The 14,643-nt window shown below is 31.9% G+C and overlaps 1 protein-coding gene across 3 annotated transcripts in view; it reads left to right on the top strand.

Annotated features, from left to right (window-relative positions):
- Positions 1-4,824: 4,824 nt before the first annotated feature.
- Positions 4,825-14,643, top strand: part of LOC117343750 (hypoxanthine-guanine phosphoribosyltransferase-like) — a 32,728-nt gene continuing 22,909 nt past the window's right edge. For 2 of the 3 annotated variants that reach the window (XM_033906234.1, XM_033906232.1), the window contains exon 1: positions 8,037-8,184. In XM_033906234.1, the coding sequence (XP_033762125.1) occupies positions 8,125-8,184 (60 nt within the window). In that variant the 5' untranslated portion in view covers positions 8,037-8,124. Of the gene's footprint in view, positions 4,968-8,036; positions 8,185-14,643 lie in introns of those variants that run through there. The other variant, XM_033906233.1, reaches the window with a different exon arrangement.

The following is a 14,643-nucleotide window of genomic DNA, read 5'->3' as shown; positions in this document are numbered from 1 at the left end:
TTATATTATGGGGGTGTGTTATCATTAGTAATTATATAGTACTAGAGGGTGTTTTCAAATTAGTTAATTATATAGTAGTAGGGGGTTTTGTGTCATCATTATAATTATATAGTAGTAGAGGGTGTGTTATTATTATATCTATTATGGTAGTGGAGGGTGTGTTATTATTATTTCTATTATGGTAGTGGAGGGTGTGTTATCATAGTAAATATATAGTATTTGGGGGGTTTGTTTTATCATTAGTAATTATATAGTAGTGGGAGGGTGTGTTATCTTTAGTAATATATAGTATTAGAGGGTGTGCTATCATTAGTAATTATATAGTAGTAGAGGGTGTTTTATCATTAGTTATTATATAGTTGTAGAGGGTGTGTTATCATTAGTAATTATATAGTAGCAGAGGGTGTGTTATCATTAGTAATTATATAGTAGCAGAGGGTGTGTTATCATTAGTAATTATATAGTAGTAGATGGTGTGTCATCATTAGTAATTATATAGTAGTAGATAGTTTGTTATTAGTAATTATATAGTAGTAGAGAGTGTGTTATCATTAGTCATTATATAGTAGTAGAGGGTGTGTTATCATTACTAATTATATAGTAGTAGAGGGTGTGTCATAATTAGTAATTATATAGTAGTGTAGTGTGTGTTATCATTAGTAATTATATAGTAGTAGAGGGTGTGTTATCATTAGTAATTATATAGTAGTAGAGAGTGTGTTATCATTAGTAATTATATAGTAGTAGAGGGTGTGTTATGATTAGTAATTATATAGTAGCAGAGGGTGTGTTATCATTAGTAATTATATAGTAGTAGAGGGTGTGTTATCATTAGTAATTATATAGTAGTAAATGGTGTGTTATCATTAGTAATTATATAGTAGTAGAGGGTGTGTTATCAATAGTAATTATATAGTAGTAGAGAGTGTGTTATCATTAGTAATTATATAGTAGTAGAGAGTGTGTTATCATTAGTAATTATAGTAGTAGAGAGTGTGTTATCATTAGTAATTATATAGAAATAGAGGGTGTGTTATCATTAGTAATTATATAGTAGTGGAGGGTGTGTCATCATTAGTAATTATATAGTAGTAGAGGGTGTGTTATCATAAGTAATTATATAGTAGTAGAGAGTGTGTCATCATTAGTAATTATATAGTAGTAGAGAGTGTGTCATCATTAGTAATTATATAGTAGTAGAGAGTGTGTTATCATTAGTAATTATATAGTAGTGGAGGGTGTGTTATCATTAGTTATTATATAGTAGTAGAGGGTGTGTTATCGTTAGTAATTATATAGTAGTAGAGAGTGTGTCATCATTAGTAATTATATAGTAGTAAATGGTGTGTCATCATTAGTAATTATATAGTAGTAAATGGTGTGTTATCATTAGTAATTATATAGTAGTAAATGGTGTGTTAGCATTAGTAATTATATAGTAGTAGAGGGTGTGTGTTATCATTAGTAATTATATAGTAGTAGAGAGTGTGTCATCATTAGTAATTATATAGTAGTAAATATGTGTTAGCATTAGTAATTATATAGTAGTAGAGGGCGTGTTATCATTAGTAATTATATAGTAGTAAATGGTGTGTTAGCATTAGTAATTATATAGTAGTAGAGGGTGTGTTATCATTAGTAATTATATAGTAGTAGAGGGTGTGTCATCATTAGTAATTATATAGTAGTAGAGAGTGTGTTATCATTAGTAATTATATAGTAGTAGAGAGTGTGTCATCATTAGTAATTATAAAGTAGTAGAGAGTGTGTTATCATTAGTAATTATATAGTAGTAGGGGGTGTGTTATCATTAGTAATTATATAGTAGTAGGGTGTGTGTTATCATTAGTAATTATATAGTAGTAGACGGTGTGTCATCATTAGTAATTATATAGTAGTAGGGAGTGGGTCATCATTAATAATTATATAGTAGTAGGGTGTGTGTTATCATTAGTAATTATATAGTAGTAGAGGGTGTGTCATCATTAGTAATTATATAGTAGTAGGGAGTGGGTCATCATTAATAATTATATAGTAGTAGAGGGTGTGTTATCATTAGTAATTATATAGTAGTAGAGGGTGTGTTATGATTAGTAATTATGTAGTAGTAGAGAGTGTGTTATGATTAGTAATTATATAGTAGTAGAGGGTGTGTCATCATTAGTAATTATATAGTAGTAGAGAGGTGTGTTATCATTAGTAATTATATAGTAGTAGAGGGTGTGTTATCATTAGTAATTATATAGTAGTAGAGGGTGTGTTATCCTTAGTAATTATATAGTAGTAGAAAGTGTGTTATCATTAGTAATTATATAGTAGTAGAGGGTGTGTCATCATTAGTAATTATATAGTAGTAGAGGGTGTGTAATGTTTAGTAATTATATAGTAGTAAATGGTGTGTTATCATTTGTAATTATATAGTAGTAGAGGGTGTGTTATCATTAGTAATTCTATAGTAGTAAAGAGTGTGTCATCATTAGTAATTATATAGTAGTAGAAAGTGTGTTATCATTAGTAATTATATAGTAGTAGAGGGTGTGTCATCATTAGTAATTATATAGTAGTAGAGGGTGTGTCATCATTAGTAATTATATAGTAGTAGAGGGTGTGTTATCATTAGTAATTATATAGTAGTAGAGGGTGTGCCATCATTAGTAATTATATAGTAGTAGAGGGTGTGTCATCATTAGTAATTATATAGTAGTAGAGGGTGTGTTATCATTAGTAATTATATAGTAGTAGAGGGTGTGTTATCATTAGTAATTATATAGTAGTAGAGGGTGTGTCATCATTAGTAATTATATAGTAGTAGAGGGTGTGTCATCATTAGTAATTATATAGTAGTGGAGGGTGTGTTATCATTAGTAATTATATAGTAGTAGATGGTGTGTTATCATTAGTAATTATATAGTAGTGGAGGGTGTGTTATCATTAGTAATTATATAGTAGTGGAGGGTGTGTTATCTTTAGTAATTATATAGTAGTAGAGGGTGTGTCATCATTAGTTATTATATAGTAGTAGAGGGTGTGTCATCATTAGTAATTATATAGTAGTAGAGAGTGTGTTATGATTAGTAATTATATAGTAGTAGAGGGTGTGTCATCATTAGTAATTATATAGTAGTAGAGGGTGTGTCATCATTAGTAATTATATAGTAGTAGAGAGTGTGTCATCATTAGTAATTATATAGTAGTGGAGGGTGTGTCATCATTAGTAAATTTATATAGTAGTAGAGGGTGTGTCATCATTAGTAATTATATAGTAGTAGAGAGTGTGTTATCATTAGTAATTATATAGTAGTAGAGGGTGTGTTATCATTAGTAATTATATAGTAGTAGAGGGTGTGTTATCTTTAGTAATTGCAATGTATGTAGTAGTGGAGGGTGTGCTATGATTAGTTTCCTTAAATGAAGTACATAATTCATCGAAGGTAAACCCCTTTCTTTCTCTTTTTTTGTTTGTTTTTTTTTTGTTTTGTTTTTTTTGTAAATTATTTCTCTTTTTTATTTATTTTTTATTTAAAAAAAACATTTTTCAAAATTCCTTTGGGTTATATTTGGCAGATGCATTAGGTCGGGCGCACTTCTTTTAGCTGTTTCTGATGAGTATCATTCTAACTTTCATTACTTTTCGTTCTACAGTACCTTGACCAGCTTTTGTTAAATATCGCTCCCGTAGCGCTACACACTTGATCAAATCATAGTCCAATTTTACCATTTACTTTCGATTTCGGTTTTTCACAGATACACTGTATTTAAGAACTTTTCGGAGCTCAGTCTTTCGAGCAGTATATCTATCATATAATTACAAAAAAAATCTTAGCAAGGACATCAACATAACAATAAGTGCAAGTAGAAAGATTCGAATAGCGATAACTTTTAACTTGTTCCGTCTGTTTACTTTTTATGTAGTCTACCTACACCCTTCCGCCTCTAGCTGCTCCCCCCCCCCTCCTCCTCCCCCCCCCCCCCCCCCCCCCCCCCCCCCCCCCCCCCTCTCTCTCTCTCTCTCCTATACAAATAGATTTGGTTAATTTCATTAAGATATGTTTAGATTTCCATTGTATGATACTACTGATGAAATTTGGACATGTACAAAGATATCATAAACTCATTTTTTAAGGCATGGAACGCATGGTTAAATAGAAGCATTTGTTACTGTCTGACAGCAAATCGCCTGTGGCAAGTATACCGCTGTACATGTTCTGTACGGACATTTCCGCTTGTGTCAAAGGGGGTCGCGCGAACCTTTGGGTAAAGTGTTTAAATTAAAACCCTTTGTGGACAAACCAATGAATTATTTCAATACTTGAAACAACCTCAATAATTTCAATGGATGATTATATATATTTTGTGTATTTGATAAAAGTCTTTTTAATAGAAAACAAAGTTGAACTCATTGTCACCAGATTATTTATCCATTTTTTCTTCTCACATTCCCATGCAAAGCACATTTTCTTAGTTTACGTTTTTTCCCATATTTTGTAAAAGGTGTACATTAGTTGCATACGTATGCATGTGTTACTAATTGGTGTGCTCATGTTTTATCACGGACGTACATATGTCGGTCCCTCGTTTTATCGATCATGTGATGGAATGTTTTTGCTCTTGCACAAGTTTATAATTTCTCTAAACTCCGGTTTTATTGAACAATAACGATCTGTTGAGTCCGCTACTGTTTATCCCGAGTTTCCTCTGGCCCTGACATCATAGATCTACGTAGGTCATGGCAAGAGGAAACTCGGGCTAGCTACTGTTGTGCATGCATCGAATCGAACGGGCCGCGACAGGTAAATAGGTTCATTTCCGGAAGATCTCTTGACCTCTAAACATAGGTACATTACCATGTGGTTAGAGTGAAATTATCCGATAGTGTTACCTCGGAGATCCGTGAAGTCAGATTTTTTATGTATAAAATGTCTCAAGAAAAATCACAAGACGGAGAGACGATCCGAGATTGCATTGTGGTGAGTTATTACATCAAAACTGGGCACAAATCGATTGTACAATAATTTATAAACTTGCATTTGTTTGAGATGTTTTCTGTCACTGTAAGTCCACAAACGTTGCCATTGAATTTCTGGCCGATATTTTCTGTGAAAATGTCAATTTCTGTCTATCTGTTCAACGTACAATGTTGTGGTTGTGTTACTCAAACATGCTATTTTACTGAAATTGTCATTCTGTAAAATTGTTTTAGTCTGCAACAGGTTAAACCGTCAACTACACTTAACTTTATCTGTTTATACTTTGATTTAAACATATTTTATTTGTCAAAACACAAATAGGATTAGACGCAAGTATAAAACTTATAATCCGTTTTTCCCGTATAACAAAAATGATGAAATGAATTTAGATCTACATTGCCAAAAATGATAAGGACAATTGATGATGATGTGAACATGTCAAAAATAGCTAAAAGATAATTAATTTTATAAGATTTACCATACATGTGTCACATTACTTACATACAATGACAGATAATATAAATAAATATACCAACAGATTATTAGCCTCAATAGACTTATTGAAATACATTACATTAATATATCATACGGAAATAATTTTTATACTTTAACAATGTTTAAATTTAAAAGTATAGGCCTATGTATATATGATTTATAATTGTATTATTAAAACTTGGGACATCGATCCCTGTCAAAACATTTGTCCGCACAATTTTGTTTTCATACTCTTATTAACTATATTACCTTTTTGCTTCAGTAATGAGACTGTTCATATATAGATAGCAATTTCCTAATGATTATAAAAACCACACGTTATTTGCAAGTTTATGAATTTTCCTCAGATTTCTTTTTATTCACAATTCTATATGAAATTGCACAACTTGGCACCTGTACAGGCCCCACCTTGTGTTATTCCATATAATAGTATACCTTCAACTTGTAAACTATTAGAAAAATAAGTTTTTATTGATAGAATACCAAACTACCATACATGTGCATTCACTACAAGTACTGTTTGGTATAATGTATGTGTATTGGTGTACGTGGGCGAGGATGCGTGCGCATGCGTACCCGTGAGGATGTGATCATGTGTGAGTAACTGTGTAGGTATCCTGTAAGGGTGGTTTATATAATTTGTCACTTCTGTTAAATTTCTGCTCATTGTGTACTATTATTATCATGTTATATGTCATGAATCTCATAAGCCGTAAGGCTTACTGAATAAACAAATTGAATTGGTACAGGCAGAGTGGGATGGTCCGGGTATAGATGGGTACTCATGTATGAATACAATGTACACCCTTCCTCTCTGTGCGATATATACTTCACATATTGTTATTATTATACACTGATATTCACGACAATGTATTGAAAATCGCTATCAATGTTGATCATAATGGTTGGGAAATGAATCACATTTAGAATGAATGATCATTTGAAATAAAAGTTTTAGCTGTGACACAGCGGCTTTAAATGGTTGGCAAAGAAAATTTTAATAATTATCTATACTGTAATACATTTCTATTTCTGCATACAGGATAAAACCTATGCTTTTCCTCATAAAAGAAGAAAATTGGGTTAAAAATTTTAAAAAAGGGGTTTAATTTTGAAAATCGGGGGGGAAGAAAAAAAAGTTAAGGGAATTAAAGAGGGTGTGCTATGATTAGTTTCCTTAAATGAAGTACATAATTCATCGAAGGTAAAACCCTTTCTTTCTTTCTTTTTTTTTTTTTTTTAGTGTTTTTGTTTTGTTTTTTTGTAAATTATTTTTTTTTTTATTTATTTTTTATTTAAAAAAAATATTTTTCAAAATTCCTTTGGGCTATATTTGGCAGATGCATTAGGTCGGGCGCACTTCTTTTAGCTATTTCTGATGAGTATCATTCTAACTTTCATTACTTTTCGTTCTACAGTACCTTGACCAGCTTTTGTTAAATATCGCTCCCGTAGCGCTACACACTTGATCAAATCATAGTCCAATTTTACCATTTACTTTCGATTTCGGTTTTTCACAGATACACTGTATTTAAGAACTTTTCGGAGCTCAGTCTTTCGAGCAGTATATCTATCATATAATTACAAAAAAAAATCTTAGCAAGGACATCAACATAACAATAAGTGCAAGTAGAAAGATTCGAATAGCGATAACTTTAACTTGTTCCGTCTGTGTCGGGAAAACGTTTACTTTTATGTACCTACACCCTTCCGCCTCTAGCTGCTCCCCCCCCCCCCCCCCCCCCCCCCCCCATCCCTCTCTCTCCTATACAAATAGATTTGGTTAATTTCATTAAGATATGTTTAGATTTCTATTGTATGATACTAGATCTACTGATGAAATTTGGACATGTACAAAGATATCATAAACTCATTTTGTTAAGGCATGGAACGCATGGTTAAATAGAAGCATTTGTTACTGTCTGACAGCAAATCGCCTGTGGCAAGTATATATACCGCTGTGCTGTACGGACATTTCCGCTTGTGTCAAAGGGGGTCGCGCGAACCTTTGGGTAAAGTGTTTAAATTAAAACCCTTTGTGGACAAACCAATGAATTATTTCAATACTTGAAACAACCTCAATAATTTCAATGGATGATTATATATATTTTGTGTATTTGATAAAAGTCTTTTTAATAGAAAACAAAGTTGAACTCATTGTCACCAGATTATTTATCCATTTTTTCTTCTCACATTCCCATGCAAGGCACATTTTCTTAGTTTACGTTTTTTCCCATATTTTATATAAGGTGTTACATTAGTTGCGTATGCATGTGTTACTAATTGGTGTGCTCATGTTTTATCACGGACGTACATATGTCGGTCCCTCGTTTTATCGATCATGTGATGGAATGTTTTTGCTCTTGCACAAGTTTATAATTTCTCTAAACTCCGGTTTTATTGAACAATAACGATCTGTTGAGTCCGCTACTGTTTATCCCGAGTTTCCTCTGGCCCTGACATCATAGATCTACGTAGGTCATGGCAAGAGGAAACTCGGGCTAGCTACTGTTGTGCATGCATCGAATCGAACGGGCCGCGACAGGTAAATAGGTTCATTTCCGGAAGATCTCTTGACCTCTAAACATAGGTACATTACCATGTGGTTAGAGTGAAATTATCCGATAGTGTTACCTCGGAGATCCGTGAAGTCAGATTTTTTATGTACAAAATGTCTCAAGAAAAATCACAAGACGGAGAGACGATCCGAGATTGCATTGTGGTGAGTTATTACATCAAAACTGGGCACAAATCGATTGTACAATAATTTATAAACTTGCATTTGTTTGAGATGTTTTCTGTCACTGTAAGTCCACAAACGTTGCCATTGAATTTCTGGCCGATATTTTCTGTGAAAATGTCAATTTCTGTCTATCTGTTCAACGTACAATGTTGTGGTTGTGTTACTCAAACATGCTATTTTACTGAAATTGTCATTCTGTAAAATTGTTTTAGTCTGCAACAGGTTAAACCGTCAACTACACTTAACTTTATCTGTTTATACTTTGATTTAAACATATTTTATTTGTCAAAACACAAATAGGATTAGACGCAAGTATAAAACTTATAATCCGTTTTTCCCGTATAACAAAAATGATGAAATGAATTTAGATCTACATGGCCAAAAATAATAAGGACAATTGATGATGATGTGAACATGTCAAAAATAGCTAAAAGATAATTAATTTTATAAGATTTACCATACATGTGTCACATTACGTACATACAATGACAGATAATATAAATAAATATACCAACAGATTATTAGCCTCAATAGACTTATTGAAATACATTACATTAATATATCATAAGGAAATAATTTTTATACTTTAACAATGTTTAAATTTAAAAGTATAGGCCTATGTATATATGATTTATAATTGTATTATTAAAACTTGGGACATCGATCCCTGTCAAAACGTTTGTCCGCACAATTTTGTTTTCATACTCTTATTAACTATATTACCTTTTTGCTTCAGTAATGAGACTGTTCATATATAGATAGCAATTTCCTAATGATTATAAAAACCACACGTTATTTGCAAGTTTATGAATTTTCCTCAGATTTCTTTTTATTCACAATTCTATATGAAATTGCACAACTTGGCACCTGTACAGCCCCATGCACCTTGTGTTATTCCATATAATAGTATACCTTCAACTTGTAAACTATTAGAAAAATAAGTTTTTATTGATAGAATACCAAACTACCGTACATGTGGTACAGGCACAGAGTGGGATGGTCCGGGTATAGATGGGTACTCATGTATGAATACAATGTACACCCTTCCTCTCTGTGCGATATATACTTCACATATTGTAATTATTATACACTGATATTCACGACAATGTATTGAAAATCGCTAGTCACATGTTTTGATCATAATTGTTGAAGTGAATCATCATTTAGAATGATGATTCATTTTGAAATAAAAGTTTTAGCTGTGACACAGCTGGCTTTTATATGAGTTGCAATAGAATATATTTTATATAATTATCTATACTGTAATACATTTCTATTTTCTTGCTATATCAGGATAAACACCTTCATGTCATTTCACATCACTAACATAGACTATGAATAATCTCGGTGGTAGAAAATGTTAAGACAAAGGCATTTAATTTTAAGACAAATCAACTGTTTTCTATTTTACTATAATGACACAGTTAAGGTGAATTAAAGAGACATATGTATAATAATATTTTCAGAGGTAGTTATACTGACATTAATTATCATAAATAGTAGTATTTGTCTATTGCTAATCCCAAATACTATAAAATGCTGCTAAATTTAAAAAAAAAAAGGAAAAAGATACAAACAAACAACCCCACCCCCCACACAAAAACAAACAAACAAAAAACAAACAAACAAAAAGCAAAAAAAAAAAAATGTAAAAGATGAAATAAGCAGTATTTCAAAATACTTTGACTGAAAAGTTCAAACTTATGTAAAAAAAATACTTGAGATTGTGTCTTCTCCAAGGATAAATATCAGTGTAGGCATTTAAGGTCACATTATGGATCATTGTACAGGTATTGCTGTGACCTTTTAGATAAGAAGTGTCATGGCCATTTCAACATGACACTGTGGTATCCCCTGATCAGGGCACCATTTATCATGACCCCTCCAAATTAATGTACTTATCTTCAAGTAAGCCCCTCCTCTAGTGTAAAAAATTCATAATTGTATTAAGGTTTGGAGAAAACTTGTTTGTGGACCACTTTTAGCTTACTATTTTAAAATTGATGATCCTGTAAAAATGAATTGAAACGGTCCTGTTTAATCATAGATTATCTTTACTTATCATGTATTTTATCCTAAACGACCCAATAGCCAATACAAACACTTACTGTATACCTGGTATTTTTCGCCCCAGCTTATTTTCGCCCTTGAGCAACGCAAAAGATATTCGCCCTGTTTTAATTTCGCCCTAAACTGCTTTTAAGAAATGTATTTTCCTCGTTCACAGTAGGAAAATTCCGTTCGGAATTCTCGATACAATTGCACTCGGAACACTCGGGATTTATCGAGTTCCCCCATTTTCTTTTCTTCGCATATCCCGCTGAGGTGTGAAATGTAATCAGGTGTGAAATATATAACGTTTACCTGTGTTCAGCTTTACTTTAACCTATATTGATTCAAAAAGTATTAGGTATGCATGGTCGATTTTAAGCAAACGCGATGAGTGGTAAGTTCACCGTGCCGTGACTAATTAGAAGTCTACTGACCAGTGTTTTCTTTTGTTCATTTGTCATCGATTGAAGCCACAAGTGACGGTGAAGTCATAAAATCAGCCTTCACAATGGCAGAGACCTATTTGTGTGCATAATTTTAAAACATGTTTGGATTTTAAAAGTTACTTAGTATTTAAAGCTTTTGTTTAAAATTAAATATACTAAACCTAGTACGCTGTACTGCATACCCAAGCCCTTAAAATGGCCATTAAAAACCCCATTAAAATTTCCCATCATAAAACCATCAATCATGCTATTAATTTTGTACCTTTAATTGCTATTAATTGAAAAATTTTAATACAAGTTTGATAGTCTTTAAATGTGACAGTTTTCAATTTTAATGATCATCAAAGGGTTGAAACAAATCAATTAGTTCATGGTACTTAATTAATACATTTTAATGGCTATTAACAAAACATTTATAATGATCATTAATTATTTTAATAATGGCTTTTAATTTAACATTAATGACTATTAAAGGTACAAAATTAATGGGTCTGAAATAAAAACAATAAAATTTAAATGCATTTTAAGGATTTTAATGGTTTGACAAAAACATTAATAGTCATTAACTCTTATCACTACTGTCAAATTGCCCATTACAAACCCATTAAAGTTTTCACTAAGTAATTGCCATTACAATGTAATAGGGCCATCAATAATTAGTTTTCAATGTAATGGGCATCAAACCTTATGGTGTAATATATAGGCATTAAACATTTTGGTGTAATGTAATGGCCATTAGGTTTGGAGCAAAATCATTTTTGTAATGCCCATTAACGGTGTCATTACTTTCTGAAGCGTACTCTGTAATGGCCATTACATTTCGTCAGAAAAGGTGTAATGGCCATTAAAGGTGTACAAAACTAAAAGACCATTACAAGAAAATACACTTTAATGGCCATAATTTTTACATGACCATTACTTTTAAAGTACAAAAACTGTTTAAAGATCAACACAATGGTAATGGCCATTATGTTTTTGTGTAATGGCCATTATATATATACAGGTATACAAAATTAATGGACCTACATGTGACCATTACATTAGACGCATTCAGAAAATTTAGAAAATGCATTTTACCACTTAATTTCATCAAAGTTCATCATGAACTGTATCACTATGCATGTTTGACAATATCGTTGTACATGTAGTCCTTCCATTAAAAATTGCATTCAAAGTGATCCATCATTTGTTTCAAATTGATAACTGCTTCAAAAATGGATTCACAGTACACAATCATGTGGACCCAAAATCCTTTTAATATTCTTCAGATACATGTAAGAGTGATTTATGTTCATTATTGCATTAATTCTCAATGTACATATGATGTGTGTTTGTACAATTTGGTTGAATAGGCAATACAATTTAAGAAATGCCAAAGCTGTTTGAATATAATGTACACTATGTAAATTTAGGTCACATGCATGGTGATTGGTTTTAAGTTAATTCTTACCTATAAACAGGTTGACATACTTCCAGAGTTGAATATTTCATTTCCTGGTAGTCTTGTATTAATCATGAACCAGGTATTAAAGATAAATACTTCCCTTCATTTGTAAAATAACATGTTGTTCATATGTGTGAGAAAAGCCTCATGGCTGCCATGTATTGGAACTCTCCTGCTTGAAGTTATTGGGCGGGAAAAATTTGGCGGGAAAATTTGGCGGGAAATTTGAAGTTTTTTTTATTGTGAAGGGGTTTAGTAAGCCTGTACAGTTTCCTTATTCTTCTTTAAGCCAACAACAAAATTGTAATATAGACATGGAATTAAACAATAACAATATAATTAAAAATAAGATACTGAAATAATACTTTAATTTAAGGCCAACAATTCATGGTAGTATATTAAACATTGTCATATATATTACAATATGATGTGATGATATTTGTAATATTTGTAATGGCCATTACAAGAAAAAAAATGTTACTTATGAGGAATTGCACATCGGAATAACAAATGTAATGGCATTACATAAAGGTACCATTAAGTAATGGCTATTGCATTATGACCATAATTTGTTATGGTCATTAAATGGAAAATGTAATGGGCATTACATGAAGGTACCAATAAGTAATGGCCATTGCATTGTGATCATAAATTGTTATGGCCATTAAATGGAAAATGTAATGGGCATTACATGAAGTTACCAATAAATAATTGCCATTATAATTACATTGTGATCATAATTTGTTGTGGCCATTAAATGGAAAATGTTATGGGAGTACATAAAATCCACAGTTAGTAATGGCCATAACATTATGATGACTCCACTCTAATGGCCATTACAAACAGAATAAAGGCCATTAAGAAAAATACAAAACATGAAGTAATGGCCATTATTTTGTTAATGACCATTACAAAGAAAATATTAATAGGAAAGTAATTGAAATTTAGAAAAATAATGCCCATTACATTACTTAACTCCAGGTTTGTCCCAAAAATGGAAACGAGAAATAATGGCCAATTTTAATGGAATCAGTGTTTTTAATGGTTTTGTAATGGGTTTGTAATAGATTTGTAATGACTTTGCTGGGCAGTAGTGTCTTAGCCGATATTTTCGATTTAACTCCACGTGATATCGCAAATTTACAAGGCCTATATTTAGATCTAGATTTTATTTCACATGCACAGATTGGAATAAAACAATTACCTATTTTATAAACTTAGTGTAAATATATAACACATGTTGCTGTAATTGTATAGGATATAACACACTTGGAAAGTACGAGGGTATGTTTTGAATCCGACTACAAGTAGCCTATGTACGATAACATGTAAATCCTGCAATTGAGCTTGAAATTTTCGCCGTCATCTTAAATTCGCCCTATCATCAAAGGGCGAAAATGGCGAAAATTAAACGGGGGCGAAAATTACCAGGTATACAGTATATAGACTCAAAAATTGTCAAAGTACCAGATGGATTTAATGCGATGCAACTGAAATAGTTTTTGGCACCATTTTTACAAAACACTTAATATAAGTGGGTTGGTCAATTATTAGGCATGCTTTAAATTCATTCATTGCAGGATAAAATTGATGTAGTAAATTGTTTCAGTATATTTCATTTATTGTGAATGATACAGGCATGCTGAAGCATGTAGATCTAAAGCTTTACATCATTAAATTCAGCATCCATAATCAATGCAACTAATAGCTGAATCACTGATACCCACAGTGATCAAGTAGATTTATCAATCACTTAATCGCCCTGCTTTCGTATGAATTCATCAATGTAATATTTTTGCACATTGTCACAAGTGTAATATACCCTGGGCATTTGGCATTGGCTGCCCGAAATTGATTGTGACTTCATATGGACAATGCAATGATATACAGTGTATATGACTTCATATATCAGATTTGTGAATGGATCCGCAACAAAATAGCTGTCCTCACTTGATTAAGTCCTCCATCTTAAAACTTTAAATTGAAAACCTTGCAAAATGTCAGTTTTCTGACATAATTTGATAAACAGTATCTGAAATTTGTAGTTGTGCGACGGGTCATACTTAGGAGAGGCTAATATTTCATTGGACAATGATTTTTTTGTGACTTATATTAATTAGTTCCGCACCTACCCCCTGTGCTTAAACACAGTATTTAATCATTCATTTAAAAGTTCCAACTTTTATCACTCTTTGTAGAGCTTTTTCTACAAGCGAACAATTTTATTTTGTTTCAAGTGTTGGAAGAAAACTTATTGGGGAAACTAGTACTTAAGCCAGGAGCTAGTTTTATATAAACTGCTGCAATCTTGTAGTGGAATTGAACTTTGCTGAGTTGAGTGCCGGTGGCCATTGTATATATAGAGTTTGGAGGTCTCTGGTTTGAGTACAGGTCTTGTTGTTGTCGTTTGTCGGTCCTGTTAATTACAATCTAATTACCTATCAGGTATAATATAATATTCCACCAGCTGTGAATATCAAACCAAGTTCACACTTG

The sequence above is a fragment of the Pecten maximus genome, chromosome 15 (assembly GCF_902652985.1).
Source record: "Pecten maximus chromosome 15, xPecMax1.1, whole genome shotgun sequence".
NCBI lineage: Eukaryota > Metazoa > Mollusca > Bivalvia > Pectinida > Pectinidae > Pecten > Pecten maximus.
Note: the sequence above shows the minus strand (reverse complement) of the source record. Positions and strands in the feature narration are given on the sequence as shown.